We start from the raw sequence: 21955 nt of genomic DNA on the forward strand, positions 1-21955 counted from the left end.
ACAGATGCTATGGGAAAATACTATGCTTACGAATTATATTGAACCATAAGCACGAGCAATGTGTGCTCATGAAAACACAAAAATGAGTAGGTCATGCTGGGCAATTAATTGTATTGCTGGTAGAACTGGCCTTGAATGGAATAATCGTGGAAGATTTTAGTGTTGATTGATAATACAGCTTTCAAACAAGGCAGTTTTCTGTGTTTCACATCTTTTTAAAACTGGGGGAACAGGGGCTATTTTATTTTATTTTTTTTAATTGTCAGGCATGTAAAGGTTCCTCTTACGGTGTGTCTGCTGTCATTCAGATACTGCAATTCAGAACATTTTAACCAGATATACTACTTAATTGCCTCTCTCTGCTGAGGAATGCATTCCTAGTGGTTGCTCTCAGTGTGCCTTAGAGAACAGAAATTCAGAATTTAGGAAATTTGTTGCAAAAGTTCAGCCACTGGTCAATCTATGAGGTTTTAATTAAATTACACTTTTCTATCCATTCTTGTCTGGACATGAACGGGGGCTCACTTGTGCAAATATCCCACTTAAATGGCATAAGCAGCAGTATGTGGGTAGTGACATACCTCGTGCTGGTAAAATTTGCTTCTCTTCTCTATAGTCTGATTTCTTCTTAGATGAGGGCAGGTTTATCAAACGTAGAGGAGACAGACCTCATTGAGAGGATTTTGCAAATATGGTGTTGAGGGATGAGTGAAGGGTCTTATTTTCTCCTATTTTTGTCTTTAATTTGTCAGCACTGAAAAGTAAATTGAGTTTACAGTAGCTGCTAATCTGCCAAAAGTCCTGATGGCATTTATTACTGATACTTAAGCAACCTTACTTTCAAGTCACAAAATACTTGTATTGGCAAGAGTTTGTTTAAATAGAAATACAGTGTTACCTTTGATACTGGAAACACTTCTGCATGAGAGTAATCCTGTTGATGACAACAGATCTGTTAATACACTTAAATATTTGCAGGACTGGGGTCTTCAAATTGATGATTTAAATCTCTGTCTTAAATCAGTTATTCAGACTACTCTGGACTAATGGGCTAACAAATGTTAAGCAGCCTGCTAGTCCAAAGAGGAAGCTTGACTGTTATCCTTTAATTTGTAGGTTAAGTGACAGAAACAGGAGGAAATTAAGTCATTTTCAACAATTTGTTGGGGGAACTTGGGCACATCCGAGACTGGTGTTCAGGTCTCTACTCCCGACACTGTGATTTCAAAAGACTGTTACTTCTTCTTGTTCACAAAGGCTTTTTTCTCTCCTTTTTTTTTTTTTTTTTTTTTTTTTTTTTTTTTTTTTTTTTTTTTTTTTTTTAAGATATACACTGTGCTGTGCTACTTTGAAAAAGCAACTGAAGCACTTGAGCCAGACATAAAATGTAGGCTTCTGTAGTGTTCTTGCTAGATAGAGATAGCACTTTGTATAGTTTCTTCCATTTTCAAAGCAGATAGAAATGTCAACAGTTCCTCTCAGCAAACCTGTGAGGTGGGTTAAATGAGTGTTGTCCTCATTTTACAGTAGTAGAAGGACTAACCACCCGTGAAGTTAGTGCTGAAGTAAGGATTAGGTCTCAGACAATGATGCTTCTAGCTGTGTGAGAAGTCCCCTAAAACATAGTTTGTTAATGTGCTAAGCATTGCAAGTCCAAACTCAGTAGGTGAATGCAGTAACGAGATATACTTGACTTTAATTTATCAGCACAATGGTGATTATTAAAATTCATGTTTAACTGAGATCACTGGCTAGGACACCAGGGCATAATCTTACTGCTACTTTGAAAGATTTAGAAGGATTTAAATTCAAACTGTAGAGAAGCAAAAATAACTAATGTTCAAAGTATATTGTAAAATCCTGTACATGTACTTCTCTTTAGAGGCACAATTTTAGTCTGTTCTAGTTCTTATTTAAATTTCAAATTCCAAGGCTGGATTGCCTCTTCACCATAGGTGGGAAGGTTCGTCATTCAGTGGTGACATGTCTTTTCTCTCCAACCAGTTGTATTTTTTAGAGTACCAAGGTGGACACAGTTCCTACAAACTTAATATTGTGTTGACTCAAGAATGAACAAAGGTAAATTCACCTTGAATATAGCCATTCTGAAAATGAGAAAGCTTCTTGCAGCCATCTGGGAGGAGTTGTAGGGGCACAGATCTGCTGGTTTGGAGGGGAAGTATTGTGCATTAAGAAAGGAATTGTGAAGTAGTTTCCAGGAGTAAGAAAGATCTCTGGATTTGGTGTCTGTGGATGTCCTGTCTGGTCCTGTTGCTTAGGTGTGATTTTGATTTTAATATCTAACCATCTCTTTTTTGAAGGGAATGGGAACAGTTGAATCCCCTTGAATGTGAGAATGTCTTCAAACTACAAATGAATGTCATACCAGGCAGTGTTTCATTTTTTGGTGCATACTTTTCCTTAGCTGTAAGCTATATGTTCATCCAGAGCAATTGGATGTCTTGCCTTTTCCTCAATTCAGTAAAGCATGAAAACGATAAATGGGGAGGAAATTATATTTATCTGTCAGTTTGAGGCATAATTTATGGCTGTGTGTGAGTATAGTTTCTTCTTACCCCAGTATTAAGGCTACACCTTTTCAGGGATTTTCTATAATCTCTTCATCTCGTCCAGTGTCTTGGTCTGACTGTGTTGAGGATGGTGACTGTGAAAACACTCATACTCCTGTTTTGACACCATTTACTTTATTTAGTGTCAAAAGCATTAATGACCATTAGTCTTTTCTACTGCACCCACCACAGAGGCTGTGCTTATCCAAATGCATTTGTGTGGAAATTTTAAAGAAATACCTATATATACTGAATTGAAGTATAAAAGGATGGAAATCGTAAATATTATTGTGACTTTATTAAAAAAATGTTCTTAAAGCAGCTGATATCAGAAGAGTAAACAAGAACTAATCTGGGTACTAAACCTTCATATGCGGCTTAAAAAAATCTGCATTGTTTAAAATGCTCCAGAATTTAGACTTAGGTTAGTTAGGTCCCAGTGTAAAAGGAGGTCTCTCTTTATGTCTATTCTCTCCTAGCCCCGAATACACATGCCAAAAGATGGATTCCAACTTATATCTTCTGGATACCAAGCATGGCTAAAGCAGGTTGGACTGTATTATTGTTATTCATCTCATGTGAGGGACCGTGTTGGACACCTGTGCTTGTCTCATTAGTGAAGTACATAAATGAGGGTGTAATGAAGTTACAGTGCCATGTTAGCTGATACCCCTCATAGCCATCACTGTTTTGTGTTTATGCATGCTGTGTTTGTATAACATTTTCTCACCAGTCTGATGAATGTGCACTTCCTGTAAATCAAAGTTCAAAATGCAGTCAACTGAAAGCGAAGAGGGTCAGTGTCTGAAAACAAATCTGCAACAACAGCTTGAATTACAGAATTAAAATGGGCCTTCAAACACAAAGCTGCATGGTGGTGGTGTTGGTAATAATGGGCAGGCCACTGGGTTAAAACTCAAGAGAATTGCATCTAACATCTAATTCAGATCTGCCTGGGTGAATCAAGTATGGACACTTACTCACATCACATAACAATTGTGCAGTTTGACACAGTCTGACACTGTGGGGAGTCCCCACTCGGAAGTGGCCTAGTGCTATATTACTCTGGCTGTTATTAAAGGCCAGGCTTTAGATGTCTCAGCAGTCTGCCTCTAGCAATTGCTGTCAGCTTTTCACTTTTGTGAGTGAAAAATCCCCCTTCAGAAAGAATAGCTTAATTTACAAATGGCGTGTACAGATCTCTTCCCTCATGAAGATTACGTACATGATGAATCCCGTGTCCTTGAGAATACATGGCTTAAAGTTGCTGTTTTTGTAGAAAGCCAGAATGATTGTGTTGTTATGGCAACAAAAACTGGAAATATGAAAACAGCACAGATAAGCTGCATCCTGTTGTCATGGCAACTGCAGTTGTGAAATGACGAAACATGGTGGTGAAGGGATCTATGGTACCGCGAGCCCATCAGAAACAAAGAGCCAAGTCACTTGAGCAGAATGTGAGGGAATGAAAAACTGCGACAACAAAACCCCTTAAACCATTAGAGCTTCATTGCAGGTACTAACAGGAAGGGTTTGATTCTCTCCACTCTTGTGTCAGTACCTTACAAGCAGCAGTAAGCAGTAACTTGCTCGTGCAAGTTGCTTACTGCTGTTAACTTATGTTGACTTCTGTGAAACTGAGCAGAGCTTGAACACCTATAAGAAGATGGACATTGAGTCCTATATTGCATTTGCAAACCATTTCTTTGAATGAGTGATGTGCTGCAAAGGTGAAACATGCTTTGGAGCTTCTTTCTGAGAGGCCATTTCTCTCTCTTTCCAAGTCCTCACTAGTGAAGGTCAGCTGGGACACTGAAGCTTATGTTTTCTTGATTTAAACTTTGCTGAGCTGGAGGCAAGGTGTCTCAGAGGAATCTCAACTCTGCAATTATTGTCTCACAGAGCTCAAGTTTGTTGACCTATGGGGCACGGCATCAGTTTCTGTTTCTTATGTGGTAGGTTGGGAGAACAATAGGAAGAGGATTGTGTGGCTGTTCTGTTTTTCTTTTACTTCTGAGGCAAACAGACCAGCATTATATTAGCAGTGCTCTGATGCAGGTGGAATAAATGCTTTTTTGTCTCTGAAAAATATTGAGGGGAGCAAACCCCAAAATGCTCAGTAAAGTTTCACAGGAGGCTTTCACATCAGGCAACCTCAAAAAATAGAACAACTTGCATTTAGAAAAAATATTTTTGTAAGTGTGCTTTCCTTTTGATTTTTAGTTTATTATTCGTTCTAAAGTCTATCTAAAACCTCCTTATTCCTGCTTGATTCAAGTAAAAGTTATAAAGCTGTGCTTGTGTCAATTAGCAGATGCTGCATGGAAATAGCTTTGCTATTCCAATTTCAGTGCTGTGATTTCACCACAGGAAGTAGAAGGGTAAGGGGGTTGATACAAAGGGTGGGGACTTGATCAAAAGAAAGAGCTTTCATGAGAAGCAGAGAAGTAAAATTTTTTTGAGGTGAGACTGATTTGGTATAGGATATGAAAACTTGTAGGCTTCTTTAAAACTATGTATTGAAAAGAAAGCCACTTTTGATGTATGTAAAAGCAATACTCTACATATGCATCCAGATGGAATGGGGTCTGTGCATCAGGTTTATTCTCCTGGTGGTTGTGTTTTTAACAGGATCCTAACTTAATGATTTTTTTTTTTTTCTCCTCAGCATGGCTGAGTATTGATCTGCTGCCTGACTTATACAGAATGTGAGAAGTATCCCAGTAACACATTGTATTAATGTGGACTAAAAGCAGTTTATATTACAGATGGAGTGGAGGAAGATGGAGTTCTGCAAGACTGGACACATACTATAAATATCCATAAAACTGACAATTTTATCTAAAAACAGTGCTGGCTGGATTTGCATTTTTTCAGCCTACTTAAACTGGAGATAATAGTTGAACACTACCTGAGCATGGGTCGCCCACACTGATGCCATTACCCTCTGCCCTTTAATGGCAGGTTTTATGTGTTCTTATGAGGGCTTGAGGAAATACAATACCAATGGCCAGAAGAACATGTTGCTTTAAGAGTAGCATTTTAAGTAATCTGCAATGTTCTCTTTACTCCATCTGTTTTCTTTAAGTTCATCTTTTACAACACAGCAAACACCTACATTTGGTTTATTCAGGCTTGATCTTCATTTAAGCCTTTTTGCTGCCAGCAGTCTGTAACATCCCATCACCTAGATGCTGACCCTTTGGAGACAAGCCACAATTGACTTCTGAGGGGAGGAAGGGGGAAAATATTTGTGTATAAATACGATCAATAGATATGACATTCCAATTCCTATATTATGTGGACACCTCCTATAAATTAAGCTAAATTGTGAAGTCGGGCAAGTTAAGCTAATTAGCTGAAACACTTAGAAAATATTATTTTGATTATATAAACTGGGAAGTAAAAGTATCATTTATGTGGCTTGTCAAACATGCTAAAGCTAATCCCTCCCCTTTTCATAGCATTGTGAGCAAGTATGCATCACATAGGATATGTAATATAATGCACTCATCTGAGCCTTTCTGCCTCCCACTGTCTTTTGTAGTAGAATTTTTAAAGCCAACTTATAAACCTGTAAATGTGTTTTATGCTGAAAATTCTTGGTGATACCTTAACTAGATTGGTACCAGCAAAGGCCAGTATAATCAAAACAAGGCACTTCAGATATTAATGGTCTGCACTTCAGTCAAGTCAGCTGGAAAAGAGAGTGTAAAAACCAGGACTATGATGAAAACGGGATTCTTCCACTAAAATTGCACTTCCGTGAGAGAAAAATGCAATGATTCTGGAAATATTTTGGTTTTGTAATTTTGTCATTTAGCATCTCCTCCTTAACTTCTAAAACATATATTCTATTTTCAGTGGACCCATATGCTTTTTAAAATTTAGATACTAACTCCTTGGGTGGAAAGTAGAAATAAGATTTCTTTCTGCAGTTCATTTATTAATACTTGGCACTCATATAGAACTTTACGTGCTCAAAGTGCTCTGCGGACATATCAGTTATCCTTGAGACACTTTTGTGTGGTAGGTGCATAACAATAATTCTGAGAGATTTTATGGAATTAAATAAAACTGGGGATGAGGGAAAAATCTAATGAAACCTCCATTTCATCTCTCTACCAGTGTAGGTTTGTTCTCTGCAGTTTGTGTCATGAAAATCAAGAGTGGAGTTTTAGAAGTGTTCCCAGCTGAAGGGGTTTCAACATACTTGTTAGGATGCCCAAACTCATGTGGAATGCCTATGTCAAAGAATTAGATTTATCTCTTTTGGCATAATAAGATTGAAATTGGTTGGAATTGATCAGGCTTTGGACATAGAATCGTAAAGGTTGGAAAAGACCGCTAAGATCATCGAGTCTAACCATATCATGTCCATCAGACATAATGGAGCTTAATGGCATCTGTGTTTTCTTGCTTGCCAAGGAGCTTAGTGTGCTTGGTCTTGTAAGATCTCCACTTAAAGCCTTCAGATAGTTTCACACTTTAGACCTTGGTGAGATTGCTCTTAGTAAGTTTGTGTAGGGCTTGCCGAACACCATCTCTGGTGTTGTTTAAAGAAGCACGCACAAGTCTCTGCATGTTTTACTCTTTAGAGTACAGCATCTGAATCTTAAAGTTATGCAGCTGCACTGGGTTTAGGTTTATCAGCTCTATTCATTGAAGAGCTATAATTATAAAAACATTAGTATTGTCTAGTTCAGATATGATCTACACAAGTTCCCTCAAGCACTTGGCAACTGAGGATCTTGTACATCTTATAGATGCTGGAAGCTGGCCCCTTTCTGGGGCAAGTAGTTTCTGTTGACTTGGAATCGCAGACGTTGAACTCCAGTAGTAACTCTTTGAGGAAAATATTCCTTCACAAACATTTACCTAAAAGCTGTGATTTGATCCTCCCGGATCCCACTCAGGTAAGTAATTATTTGGATAATCTGAATATGTAAACCTTTTTCCATATGTCTTATCTTTGATATTTAAGAGTAGTTAGTGAACTGGAATCTCTTGTAAAAAGTTACTGTTGGCTAGGGAGTTACCAAGGGATTAGAGAAGAGTTTGTGTAATACGTATGTTAAGGAAAATTTACTGAGCAATTACTTGCAAAGTGGGAGGCTGAAGGAAAAGGAACCCTTTACAGCACTTGGAGCTCTGTGTGCACAGCAAAGCTGGCAGAATGTAGTAACACCCTGAGGGTGAAGGAGAAAACCATTGCACTGAAGTCAGTGATCTGTACCAGGGTAAGAAGTCCAGTATTTCCTACATTTGGAATCTAGGAAGTGTTATAATTGAACCCTAGTAGCATGTTCCAACCTCTGATTTGTTTTGAAGTCACATCCTAATTTGCAGTTTGTGAAAAATGCTCCAAGAGTCTTTAATAAGGTAGCTCAATTACTTTTATTATGGCAAACGAGCACAAACCACTTTTAATCATCCCCATATATGCCCGTGGAAATGTGACCAAGATGTCTGAATGTAATAGAAGCTGAGAAATTGTGCAAAGCGCTGGTTATGACAGCAACCACATCATGCTCTTCGCGATTCTGGTGCAATATGTGCAACTAGAAGAGCTGACAGTTTGTGGGCTAGTTGAACTGTGGGAGATCCTTCTCATGGTCATAGTCCAAGGATTGTTGCAGTTGCCTCTTTATTGTTATAAATTCATTTTCATCCTTTCAAGAAAAACTAGCAGTGACAAAGTCAGAATTACCTGGTTTTAATTGTGGGAAAGTGGTCTGGGGTGCAAGGAGGTGTAAATTTTAACTGTATGGGTTTTGACTGTTGTTCTTGGTTTAATTAAGACATACAGCTTTTAATGTTTTTCTTATTTTCAAATGAAAGCAGGCAAAAAACTTTCTCCAAAAGTTATAAAAGTATTAATTTGCTCTGAGCCATGCTAGTCTCTTTGGTAAGTTCATAATTGGGCAGGATTTTTTTTTTAAATGGGTATTCTTGTCTCTCAGGTATATAACTGCTCCATAACTGGTAAATCTATATTCATATGTTAGGCTTTGTAAAGGCATATTATTTACACAATTCACTTGAATGGCTCCTTTGAAAGCTGTGTGGCTCTCTCATGTAATTACGTATTTAGTATGCCTTGTATCCAGTGTTGGGATAGGGGGGGAAAGAAAAAAATGAAGTCCCACAAAAACTACTAAAATAAATAATAATAAAAGAATATCCTCATTCAATTTTTGAAGTTTTTTTTTTTTAAGTTGTATTTTATGCTTTTTTTCTCAGATAAGAATCCCGTTTGATCAAGAGCTACCAGAGATAAAAAATGAAATATGTATGTCATGTTTTTTAATTGTGAAAGTATACAAGATGCACTGGGAATTAAGTTTTTTTATACTTGTGTCATATATATTTAATCACACAATGCCTCTCAGAACAGTAGAGGGAAAAATAGGAGATACCTTTTAGTATTCATGTATATGTGAGAGGTTAAAAGGGTGAAAAGTGGACCAAAGAAATGAACCAAAATCACTTTTTAGCCAGAAGTAGCTTTCTGAAATTGTCAAGTTTCGTGAGACCAACATTTGTCATGGAAGTGGCAGCTGCTTTATCTGATACGTTTTATGCAATGTATTGCATTCTGTGGTGACAGGAATAGTGTACACTGGACACAACGTGAAAATGATGTGTGTTTTATTTTTGGCATTGGCTTAGTAAAGTATGTGGCCAAAAAAAGGATAAGAGGAACTAAGTCAGGTATTGGAGTTTGTTCTCCCTTTTTTTTTTTTTGTTACATATGATAAAAATAATTTTGAATATGAGGAATCCCAGTAAGATCTGAGCATGTTTGATAAAGGATCAAAATTCCTAAGTCACATTTCCTGTGAATTAGGTTTTATAGAGCATGCATAAAACAATAGTGTGAAAGAGACTTTCAGGGAGAATGTATTTGCCAGCTATCCCATATTCACTTTCTGAAGTGATGAAAAAAAGAGGTGGGGAAAGACCTGTCTCCTTGTCTCAAGCTCAGGTCTGGTTTATATAGTTTCAATACTCTTCAGAGCATCCCTTACGTTTTATCTGCTCCAGTTTGTGTGGCAGAATTTTTAGCACCTCTTTTCGCCTCCTGTCCTTGTTTTTGTAATAGTTAGAACTTGTGTTGCTGTTTTTCTTTGCACAGCTTTATCCAGTTCCCTGGCTTATGATCAGCTGGACCAAGTAGAAAAAGTCCCATTTGTCTCAGTTTTAAAACTCTTCAGCTCTTGTCAATGTGTCACATTCTCTTTCTGCTCCTTAATGAAAATATTGCGTGAACAGGATCTAAATTCCCATCTCCCAGAAGAAGTAGAAATTGTTATTGGTTTATCTTTATAGTTCAGCTGCATAAGGCACTGGGCATTGAACTAAAAGGGAAATAATTCTGAACTAGGAAAGGATTAAAATAGATGTGGTTAGCGACTGAAATGAGTACTTTGTACAGTAGGCCAAACACCAGCTCTTGGGAAAAAAATTGGTTTGCTTTTTGGGTTTGTCTCTAACTTGTGAAGATGTGCAAAAATGTAGTAGGTTGTCTTTAAATCAAAGGTGTTTTAGGTGCACATGTTGTCATAAAGTTGAGTGCAGGGTTCGGAGAGGGATAGTACGTTTTTATACTTTAGTAAGTTAAAACACACCACAGTCATTCTTGTACTATCACCTCATTAATTTCTCAGAAGTGATTATAATGAAAATATCCTTAAATTGTTGTTTGATTTTCTTTTGGTCATTCTTGTTTTACAGTGAGCTCAATACAGGAGTTTGTTTTCCTACCTGTGCACTATAATTGTGAATTGCAGTAGACCAAGAACTTGTGATTTTTGCCCATGTAGAACCACTTAGTTTTACAGGACAAGGTGATATATTTCTGACCTGTAACACAATTTACTAAAACTGTGTTAGTTACCCCTAGTATATTGTATTTGCTGAAGGACTAGAAGAGAACAAATTTGATAAAAAAAGCCCAGTCTGAAATGGTAATATATAATCTTGTAATGCAAGAGCAAATAAAGTAAATAACCAATTTTTATCACTGGCAAAAATTTAGCCATTGAGCGTATGTTGAGATTTGTCTTTAGAACATCAGATAATTGGAAGAGAGGGTAGGCTATTAGAGGCAGAACATCTGATGTAGTAAATAATGTTCCTGCAGTATAGTTACAAGAATAATTGAATAGGTTAAAATAAGTCTTCCCTTCAGCTCATGGTTACTGCCCACTCAGCTCAGCCAGTGGCTGTCAGTACTTCTAGCCTATTTTAATTCAAAATAAGGGAAGCCCATTTTAATCACCAGTGGAGCAGCTGGTACCACCCTCTGTCAAAAGGAGGATGCTGGTCTTGCTTGAAAGTGTATTCCCTGTGTTTATTTTGTGGGAAAATATGTTTCAGAGTTCAGGGAATGGGACTTTAAAATCAGTTGGAAAAAGAAATTGTTTTTTTTTGTCAAATAATTCCCTATTTTATGCCACTCAGTGTGTATTACAGATGCTTAGCTTTTCTAAATAAAAAGCTTTGCGTCTCTGGGTCTGAAAGTCGTGCAGACATCCGAAGTATTAATGCACCTGAGAGTTAGGAAAGTAGAGAGGCTACTGCATCCTGGCCCAGTACTTAGCAAGCAATATCAGCTTTCCCATTTGGCTATAGCCCAAGCGCTGTGCCTCTGTATCTTTGTTTTGAAGAGTCGATGTAGATTGACTTGAGTTCAGGAGAGGATTTTGTCAGTCAGCTTTCAAGTCATGAACATTGAGGCCAGTCCCTTGTTTGTGGAGCTGACAGTACAAAAGTGAGTGTTTGACACGTGGCTTGCTCAGTGGATGGGGATAGAGGCTGTTGAGATTTTTCAGAGATCAGGCTCTAAATGAAGTTGTTCTGTTGGGTCACTCATCTGATTTACACACAAGCTGTTTCTATTGAAGCACCTGGGGCCTTTTGTTCAGGCTTGTGAATAAGTCTTTTTCAGTCACCAATAGTAATTTAGCGTCTCTGCTTCCTTCAATAGGTAAAAGGCAAGTACAGGAAGGACATTTTCTTCCACATTGTGTGCAACTTCACACTTATTTTTTTAAGATAAATGACAGAACTGCATGACTATTTTAAATTTTGTTATATACTGGAGCAGATTCAGAAGTCATCTAAGGTGTTGGTAATTTTTTATTCCATACTTCCTAATTCTAGAATAATACTAAGCATCAAGAATGCACAGGTGAGTAATGATATCCTCTGTAGGTACACAGAGCTCTGCAGAATAGCCCTTCAGTGTTTTCCTTTGTTATTGTGGCAATTTTAGAGGAATTTCATTGCTTTGTAAGTGCCCTGGCACAATGGAGTGCCCTACCTGCAGCTTGTAGTGACTGACTTGAGCCATAATCTCACCTAAACTTTGAGTCAACGTAAATCTGTCCCTCTGCTGACAGCATGCTCCTCATTTTTCCTGCCTCTGTACCTTTCCATCCTTCAGTCAAATATTTAAAGTTACTTCTTTTTTCTTATCAATCAGTTTTAATGGCAATCAGTTCTTTGAGTTTGTTGTCACTGCACGAAAACTTGAGCCAGCTCAAGGGATGGGAAAGCCTGAGAATATGGAATAAATGATTTCTGCAAGTCTTGGATAAGTCTTTGTGCAAAAAAAACCCCAAACCACAAACAAAACCAAAACAATAAAAAACCCACCCCATTATGTTATAAATCCTAGGATGGGTAATGGTAAACAGCTGATGCTTACCTAGTGAATTTGTTCATCAGAGGCACCATGTAATGGATCTCCCTTATTACTGTAATGTTCTTGGAGAGTAATAAGCAAGTTTGATTTGAGTAAATGTATTATTAAAATGGTAAACTGCTTAACCATAGATGTCCATTTCATATATAAATATTTAAAAAAAAAAATCACAACAGCTTTCAAGCTGCAGTGATGCATATTACACTGCAAAGAAAAGATCGCTGGAATTTGGGAGGGTTTTTTATGTGGGAGTGTTTGGGAAGTTAAGACAGCAGACAAGGAAGTATGGCTCGTTTTTGTAACTTGTTATAATACTATGGCTGTAATTTTTTAGGCTTCAGGAGGGGCACTATGTACAAATTTATTTGATATGTAATGCTATGAAGTACTCAAATTTTAGAGTTTCAGTATCTTTGTAAAGTGAATAGTTGTTTTTTTGAGTTTTTTTAAAATTAAAATAAGGTGAGGAATTTATTTTAAGGTATCATAAACTTCTAGTAAGTACATTTCTGTGGATTATGTTCCCCAGCAGGCTTTTAATACTATTTCTGGAACAGCGGTGTAAATTGCAACAAAATACAGCAAAGAATGTGGTGACAGACAGGGTTAATCTCGCTGTGTCTGTCTGCACAGGACCAGATTATGGATGTTGGTGATCACCTTTCTGCTCATTCAGAGATGGGTTGTGTTGCTCTTACATAGTTGTTTAGTGCAAGATTGTGCAAGGTTGTCTAGCCCTCTTAAGAGCAGCACGAAACGGTGGCTCAGGAGGCAGCTGTCATTTCATACCCATTCCAGCTGCCCTTTCTGCTCAGATTTCTTCCCATCCCCCCGTTTCAAAAAAAAAAAAAAAAAAAAAAAAAAAAAAAGAGTGGAGGGGAAAAGATTGCAAAAAAGAAGAGTACGAGGGTGTAAAATCTCTAGCAGCTAATCTATCACATCCTTCAGTTTTCATGGCTATCTGCCAATTTAAAATACACTTGTTTTTTCCTGCCTTGCCAGTAATTAGACAAATGCAGTAGTGCTTATGGCATCAAAAACTCTGTGGCTGGTTAAAGCAATTGCTATCATAATGCATCCCTAAATTTAATAGTAGTGGTGTAAAATGAATAAGCAGCTCTCTATTTCAAGGGGTAATGGCTTTAACTATCAACATGGCTAGTATTTTTCTTGATTGGCTGCTTTGGCTCCTTTTTTGTACTTGTATTTGTAGGAACTGAATCAATTTATTGTAACAATTGTATTTTACTTAACAAACAACAAGGCAAGCAGAAACATGAAACTCCTATGAAGTGTCACCAACTTCCTGTTCGCTTTGGATTGCAGGTTTTTCCTTTTGTCCCCTTTAGAGACAAACCCTAAACCTTTTCTTTCTTTGCAAGTATTATACCTAAAGTTGTTGTTTCCTTTTCTGCTTTCCTTGCAAAATTTCTTGCCTTGTATTGTGCTTGGCACGTTGCCGTGCATGGACAAAATGTCCGATTAATTGGAGAGAAACTTTTTATTACTGGAAAAACTCCACACATTAGTGTAGAAAATTGATCAAAAATTAGTTTCTTGATCTGTAGTGCTTTTTTTCTTGCTGCTATGACATCTGTAAAGCTTCTCTCAAGGAAAAGATGCATCAGCAGTTTGTGTTCTCCTTTAAAGAGGTCTCAGTCTTTAAGGCCAGGAGCAGTTGTGTTGATGCCATTTGGCTATGCCTTAAAAGTTCCTGTAATCTGTGCCATCCTGTCTCATACAGTCCCATCTCATAGTTGTCCTTTCTCTGCAGTGCTCTATGCCCAGATCTCTGTGGCTGGGCTGCTCCAGCCTGGCGGACAGCATGCCCTCGCTGCGATGCCTGTATAACCCAGGGACTGGCGCACTCCCAGCTTTCCAGGTACTTTCTGTCTTTCCCCACTCCTTTTCTCTCCATCTGTGTAAGTGTGCATCTCCTTCTTTACTTGCTTGCTTTATTTCCATTTATTCTGGTTCATACTCAGTGCCTCTCCTATGTCATTCAGATCTTTGGTATTTAAACCCCTCTTGTGTAGATTCAGGGCAGCTCAGTGCTGGGGCATTTCCATTTACCTTGATATAATTTAAGTATTTTATCTAAATTAGCTTGATACCATCATTTTTTCCATTGGCTTTCAATTGTGTCAAAAAATACCACTTAATTATATCTGGCAAACAGTGTCCATCACGCAGTCTCCAATCTGGCTATTCATGCAGTGATTCCCCTCCTATCTAAATGTTTTGTGTGCCACTTAGAGGAGACTGAGGGGATGGGTTCATTGCTATAGTGATAATTGACGCCAGCAATTGTTTACTTTGTCTTTGTTAGCAGTCGTCTGGACATTTTGACTACAGAAAATTATTGTACAAGTAAACTGTCCATCAAAAGGCAAATAAAGGAAACCACTGGGTTTTTTTTCCTTTCGTCTCTGAATTTGTTACATTCAGGCTTTTCTCTGTCATGAGACAGCTTCCTGCCAAATGAGTTTGTTCAGACCGTTGGGGTGACTAGTCAGTCTTAAAAATGCAGACACTGTCCTGTGGGTAGAGAATGAGGCAGGTACTGGGTGATCATCTAGAAACCTTGAGACAAGGCTCTCAAGATCATTGGAAGCATTTTTGGTGACGTGAACATGAACAGCAGAGACTGGGCAGCAGAAGTGTTACATTCACACTGGATACTCTGAGATACTTTGTGTACTGCAGTGACTGAGGGACTTAAGAATATCTCTGTGGAGAACAAGTTTACTGGAGCTCATGATTGCATGAACTTTTACTTGAAGGTTTATTCTGCTGGATTATACTACTGCTGACCTAACCTGTGGCAGAGAGTTTTATTCACCGGCATCTCACAAAACCAGGTGTAACGAATAAGCTAGAATCTTTCTGAAATTTTCAGTTGTTTCGGGGAAAGTTAATTATGTGCCTCTAAAGGAAAGCATGCAAAGATTATTCTGAATTTGACTTCTTGCTGGCAGGGCTGGGATAGTACCATGGAAATAATCCTCTCAGTCTCAGGGGAGGCTTAAGTGTCTTGCGTCATTTTGCTGCAACTCTTTTTGCTGACCCAGCAGTAGCACTGAGGGACTCTGGAAGGTGTCCTGCCAGGCCTCCTTTGCTGAAGCAGGCTTTTAGCAGAGCTTTCCAGGGGTGAGGGGGAAGGCGACTTTTTATTAGTATAAGAGGACTCTGGAGGCAACAGAAGGAGTTTAGACTCCTAGTTCTAATCCTAATTTGCATAATTTGACTAAATTGGATGGGCCTAATATTTTGGCTTTTGAATAAATCTCAGATCTCTTTAAGCTCGGGTTTAGAGAACCTTAGCAGTATATGGAATGTAATTTATAAACTCAAATTGGGACTTCTTTCTTTCTACTTCGGTTACTTTTGGTTATTCAGACTAAGCATATATCACAAAGGGGAAGGGAAATTAACTTCTTCTAGCTGAAGATATTCTTGCTAATGATAGATATGAACAATGACTTTTTTGCTAATGCAGTGCATTGATATTTGAGGTCAAGTGAGTCAGCTGCACAACCATTCATTGTGTTCTGCCTTCTTGGGATAGTAGATGGATTTTGACATTTGCATTTCTGCAGATTTTGAGAGACATTTCCATATGTATTTAGTAATTGTGGGAATTGGGAAGTATATCCCACTTGCCATCTGAAATGGTACACTGGTACTCTTCGCTGAACTCTGACTGCTGTGTTGAGGAACACTTTTATGATAGTTGAGGGAGAAAACAAATTGCCAGCAACAGCCTCTGCAGCAATGAGTCATCCATATTTCAGTCCATTTTTTTCATTGGGTTTTGACTGATCCCCATTAGCTTGCATGGTTTGGAGAAAACTCCCTTCTGAGGCATGGCTTCTGCATTTTCCAGTGCAGAAGGGAGTGGCTTTGAGCCTGCTTGAAACTGTGATGTTGCATTATTTCATCATTCTTTAATGCTTTTTTTGATATTGAATCCTCAGCAAAGCAGTAAAGACTGTCTTGTAGCCCAGCAAATTTTCTCATATTAAGTTACTTTCTTTTTTCTATAGCAAGCTTGAAGTAACTGGAGAAGCATATCAATGTTCTTTGCTTGTGGCAAAAGAGAAGATGCCATCTGGAAGGCTACTTAGTCACTGCTGAATTTGTCTAGTTATTTACATGCCTACCTTCAGATGCTCAGACAGAAATGTGGAAAGAGGCTCTTTTTTAATAGATCGGTAAAGTCTTGCTGACTCCTCATGGGAAGCATTGGCAGGTAGTCAATTTAGAGATTATTCTGTTAATATGTCAGGTAACTTCATTTTTCTTCTTTGTGTGTTTTTATTATTGGAGACACTTATGTGAAAACAGGATCTTCTGGTTCCTCAGCTCTGTTTGGCAGTCATTCTGCAGTGGGAAAGGCTAAACCCATGAATAGGGGGATAAGGAGCTAGAAACAGTTCTTTTTTTGTATCTTTTATCTAAAAGGGCTTTCTAACTGATTGTCTATTGTGTAACGGAATTTCATAGCAATCAAGGTGGAAGATGGCAGCAAATTGGAACATGAACTCCTATAAGGCACTGTGGAAAGGGATCAAAGAAGATATTTTAACAAGAGAAAAAGGCCAGCCATTCCATTTTTAGTGTCTTGGATGCCACATTTTACTGTACTGTTATTCTGCAAAGCAACTGAAAACTAAGATGCATGTATATTCTCTTAATAATCAGAAATAAATTTATGCAGAACATATACTCTTTTTTCCTAGAAATTTGTGCCTTAGAAGTTTCCAGATGTGCCAACAGGTATCTGTTTTCATGACATTTTTCATTTGAAGATAATTAGTTTCCCTGTTAAAATATTTTTCCATGCATGCTCACAAGGCTCTGTTTATGTTGTCTCAGCTCTTTGAAAATTCAAATTTACATTTACACTCATTAAGTATGCCAAGGAAATGATTGTATTAATCCTTCCAAGGTTGCAGAAAGCCATAGTATTTCCTTAAATTTATTTCTGTAGTTTCTTACATAAATGAGGAGATCTGAAGAAGAACTAAAAAATCCTACTAAAGGTTATGTATAAGAATAAGTGCAAAGAACAGTCCAGCTCTTCCTTTATACATACTTCACAGCCAACACAAATACCAGCTCCCATTTTGATTGTAAACTTCTTTGGGACAAGAGTCATGCCTTTAAAACTACCTTTTTCTGAAGCCTAGGCACCAGTGGAAAAGAGCTGTCCTGTCAGCTTTATTTTGCCAGATCTGAAGCTCTAGTAGTCAAACAGGAGGATTAACTACTGTGGCAGAGGTAGCAGCATCTTGTTGTATATGGAGGTATCTCTGGAAAGCCAGAAATTTTGCCTGAAGATCTTAATCATAAAGACCTGCACATCAGGGTTTGTCAGATGAACGGGCCAACCTTCTGCTTGGTTTTGCAGAAGTGAGTGTGTGTGTGACTTCCTCAGTCTTGGCTAAAAGCTCTGTCCTGGCTGAGGAAAGCATGGGTGTGCTGTGCTTGGCAAATTGAAGTAAAAGGGAGCACGCTTTGAAGTTGTGCAGCATGGACATGATCTCTTTGGACTGAGATCACTTTTGGAGAAAGGTGAGAATACAAATGATGTAAAAGGTATGTAGTATAGGGGAGTGATAAAGACATGAACTTATTTTTAAAATTATTTTTACATTATTTTTTCCTAATATTTATATTTTTTGTATTAGGAAGTGAAATATTTGTTAAAGAAACATCATCAGTGAATTGTTATAAACAACTGTTATCTGTAAATTTCCTTCAGCCTGTTCATCCATTTTTGCCCTAGAAGTTGACATTTTATTGCTGTGTAAATGTGAGTAGCAGTACATTATTTCTGGTTATACAGGAGGTTAAAGCTAAAGTCTCGGGGTGGGCAAACTGCATGCTCAGAAATGTGTTTGTGAGAAATATATTTGGAGGAGATTGTTTGGCTTTGGAGTCAGTGTTTGCTGGTGCACGTAACTGTGTCTCTAATTGGGAGAGATATGGAGTGTCCCGTCAATAGCCTCCATCAGCGTGGAGATGTGACTGCCCTTGGCCAAGCCTGCTTTGTATTCCCCCATCACACTCTCCCAGCGGCTGTGTGAAACCTGCCCCTGGGCTGTTTACAGTGCACCTCTAAAACAGAATCATAATTTTGGTGACTAATAGCCAGAGCTTCTGGCTCCAGCACCCCCCGGCTGGCGGCAGGCTCTCCCCTGGTTGTGAATGTAGTTAGGTGGCCCCCAACTGTTTACAAGACAGCAGAGGTGAGATCTTTGATTGACAAGTCAGAAATGCATTAGATCATTCCCTCTGCCAGTCTCTGGTTCATGCTGTTAAAAATGTCAGCCTCTCCAAGTTTGAATGGCAGCCCGAGGGCCTCAGAAGCTTTTTGTTTTCTGAGATGGAAACACAAATTGGATGTGTGCCTGAGCGCTTCATCCTGGGCTGTAATTTCATCTTTTAGCTAAGAACCACAAGGTACATGAGCAAAGCACCCTGTAAACAATAATACTGGGGAAAAAAATAAACAAGGTCGTGTTTCTGGTACGTTGATCCACTGGTGTCCTGACCTCTATCACGTTGAACATCTCCACTCTGATTGCTGTTCCCTTTGGCATTACAATGAGAGGAGAGAGACTGACACAGGAGGCAAAGATTTAAAGTTGCAGTGCTGTTGCACATTCCTTGTATTGGCTATGAAATATTGAACTGCCACAATGTGACACCTGGTTTTTTAAGCAAAGTTTCTTGTTGGAGGTGTTCAGCAGCAGTTTCTCCTGTTTTTCCTCATTTTACCACTGGGCAGGAGGAATTATAAAGGCCTGAGAGGTGATACAAGGAGAGGAAATGAAGCCAAATTACATAATTTTTGCTTTTGACTCCAGCTCCCATCAGTAGGTCAGACTTTTGGGAGCTTCACTGTAGCAAGACCAAGAGGGTTAGCCTGGCTGGAGATATCTTTAAATAAAAAGTGCCCAGTGACTACAGAACAGCTTAAACATATTTAGGATTTATCTCTCTTTAAATCTAATGGTCTTGTCTGGCTGGTGGCATAACCTGGGTGATGCTGAGGAGCCCATCAAACTCAGAGAGGTACTGGGTAGGGCGTGCTGCCAGATCTTAGCTCTTGGGTAGCAGCGGCGAGAAGACGTTTTCCTCCTTTCAAGTGGCAAAGAAATGAAGGGTACTCAAATCTTTCTTTGTGGATCAATGAGGATGGTTTTAGGGTTTTTTTGGTAGTACATCACTAATTTCTGATTACACTTAGTAATTACTTTTAGTAATTAGAAATTTGCATTTATTCTGCATCCATATCAATTGTCAGAAGTTGCATGTGCTCTCATTAGTTCTTCAGTCTGAGTATTAAGAAGTGTGGCGGTATCTGTCACTGAGAAATACCACCCCTGTGTGCCCAGCACGGTGATTAATTTAAACTGCATCGTAGCTATAAGGCCTCCCCTCTTCAGCCTTGGCAGTGATGTTCTGGTTACAGCGTAATGCGATAAGGTGAAGACAAGGTCTCCAGCACACTGGCATCAGCTTGGCTGATCAATTTAAAAAATGAAACAAAACTCAACCGAGTTTTCCTTCCTCCCTCGTTAGGAGTCAGGAAGGTGTGTAAAGCCGTAGTGACAAACGGCATATGCAGCGCCGCGTTGGCGGCGTACAGGTATCTTTAAAGCTAGCTCCGGTTCCTCAGGATTGCGAACATCTGCTTGGAGGTATTGCGGAGCTCCACAATGCACTAATTGAATTACTCTTTTCTGGAGTTGCAGGCTGCGCTAATTGAATTAGAATGGGGGCCGTGCGTGTGCGCGCTCCCGCGGCCGCGCGTGCGCGGCGCGGGGCGGGGGCCCGGCCATGGCGCGGACTGTGCTGCTCCCGCCCGGCCGCGCCCGGAACTGCAGCCCCGGGGGGCCCGCGGCCCTCAGAGCCGCGGCTGGGTAGTGAAATAGCGTGTTAGCCACTTCCCCGTGCTGCTCCACGGGCTGAATCTCCCTCGCCTTCTGTGGAGGAGCGAGGCACTGAGGGGCACCAGTTACAGGCTGTCCAGCCTAGTCCCTATGAACTGCTCGGCTCTGTTACCACTTTGGGTTTAAGGGCACCGCGGGGCAGTTGGTGCTTCAGGGGGAGCCAGTGGCACAAGGTCGAGTTGTACCTATTTCTGCACAACTGGCAAAGAGCTAATAGCACGTTAAGCAATAATTTTCATTTGGAAATGTAAATAGTGGAATTTCACCACAAATTTTGGAGAAGTCGTGAAGTACTTTCTCACCCATAATTTAGATTTAAGCCAGTGTTAGTTGTTAGTCAGAATTCAGTCACTGTTTGGAAATATGCAGAGGTAGTTCTGAATAATTTGAAAGATACATGTGATTAGGGAGAACAAAAATGAACTATTTATTCGTTGAAACCAAATATTCATGTGGCCACATGAAAATTTGAAGGGGATGAACCCAAACACTCCCAGTAGAAATGCACTTGCTAAATCATAAAATTCATAGCTACTTTGCTACACTCTGTTGGGTGGGTTTCTTTTTGTTTATTCTGCTTTCTGTTGACTGCTGCTTACATGGTGCATAAAAATAGTAAGATATTCTCTTTCCTGTGTTCTTCTATGGATAACCAGATGACTCAGTTTTCCATAAAATTTCATCCATTTTCACTCAGTTTTGTCTGTGTTTGCTAGATCATTCTCATAAACCATATCAGAGACAGGATGGTATTTGTTTTACTTTAATGGTTGTTCCTTATATTTTGTTACTTTTGAAATAGATGAAAATAATTTTCTAAAATGCTCTGCAAGCTAAGTAAACTTAAACTGTCCTTGTCTAAATACATAACCAATACTCTGTGATGTGCATGATTCTTTTTTATTATGGTTGTATACTTGCCCTGTGTCTGGTGATGTTAAACAGGGCTTCTAATTACCACCAAGAATTAGCAAAATTGCTGCTACACATGGAACTTGGGAATTTTCAGTTACATTGAAATTTGTTTAACAGCCAGCTGCCCCCCAGAATGAAAAGCAGATCTTTGTTAAATATATGAAACAGTTTGTGTTGCTTTTGGAGGAGAATTCTCCAAAGAACTTTATGCATTAAATTGGTTTTGGTTTTATTTACATTTATAGTTGTTTCTCTTTAGCATTTAGTTTATTTATATATATGTGTGTGTGTGTCTTTGTGTGTATATGAGTACAAAAAAAAATCAGGTTGTAAACCTTCTTGGCTACTTTTCTAAGTAATCAGATAGACCGCATGTAGTAGCCTCTGTGACTGAAATATCCAAGTAATTTGTTGATCATGCCCAAGTATTTATTTAGGGTTCACAGCTAGTTTTTAAATGATTGCCACTATAATTTGGTACCATTTTGAAATTTTCTAAATTGTGGCTGTATATAACAAGATCAGCCATTGCCTCTTGCTTATCTTCTGCAAAAATCCTTGTCATTTATTCTATCAACACAAAGGAAGCAACTCTTCATTCAGCCAATAAAGCTGCATACCTTTTTACTCTTTCAGGAATATACCTTGCTTCTCTATCACGTCTTCAGAGTAATAAACTGTGCAGCAACCCTCTGATGTAGTAATAACATTTGACCTTGCAACAGAGTACGTTCCCTTGTGCAAATGAAGACAAACTAACACACTGATGTCGTGGTGGTTTTTCATTTAAAAAA

At 38.8% G+C, this 21955-nt stretch overlaps 1 protein-coding gene across 3 annotated transcripts in view; it reads left to right on the forward strand.

Moving 5' to 3' along the window:
- Positions 1-3049: 3049 nt before the first annotated feature.
- BTRC (beta-transducin repeat containing E3 ubiquitin protein ligase) overlaps positions 3050-21955 on the forward strand; it is a 100533-nt gene continuing 81627 nt past the window's right edge. For 2 of the 3 annotated variants that reach the window (XM_027907896.1, XM_027907911.1), the window contains exons 1-2: positions 3050-3118; positions 14057-14164. In XM_027907896.1, the coding sequence (XP_027763697.1) occupies positions 3062-3118; positions 14057-14164 (165 nt within the window). In that variant the 5' untranslated portion in view covers positions 3050-3061. The remainder of the gene's footprint in view (positions 3119-14056; positions 14165-21955) is intronic. The other variant, XM_027907904.1, reaches the window with a different exon arrangement.

The sequence above is a fragment of the Empidonax traillii genome, unplaced genomic scaffold (genome assembly GCF_003031625.1).
Source record: "Empidonax traillii isolate 1590-97213 ecotype Southwest subspecies unplaced genomic scaffold, ASM303162v1 scaffold27:size3997909, whole genome shotgun sequence".
Lineage (NCBI taxonomy): Eukaryota > Metazoa > Chordata > Aves > Passeriformes > Tyrannidae > Empidonax > Empidonax traillii.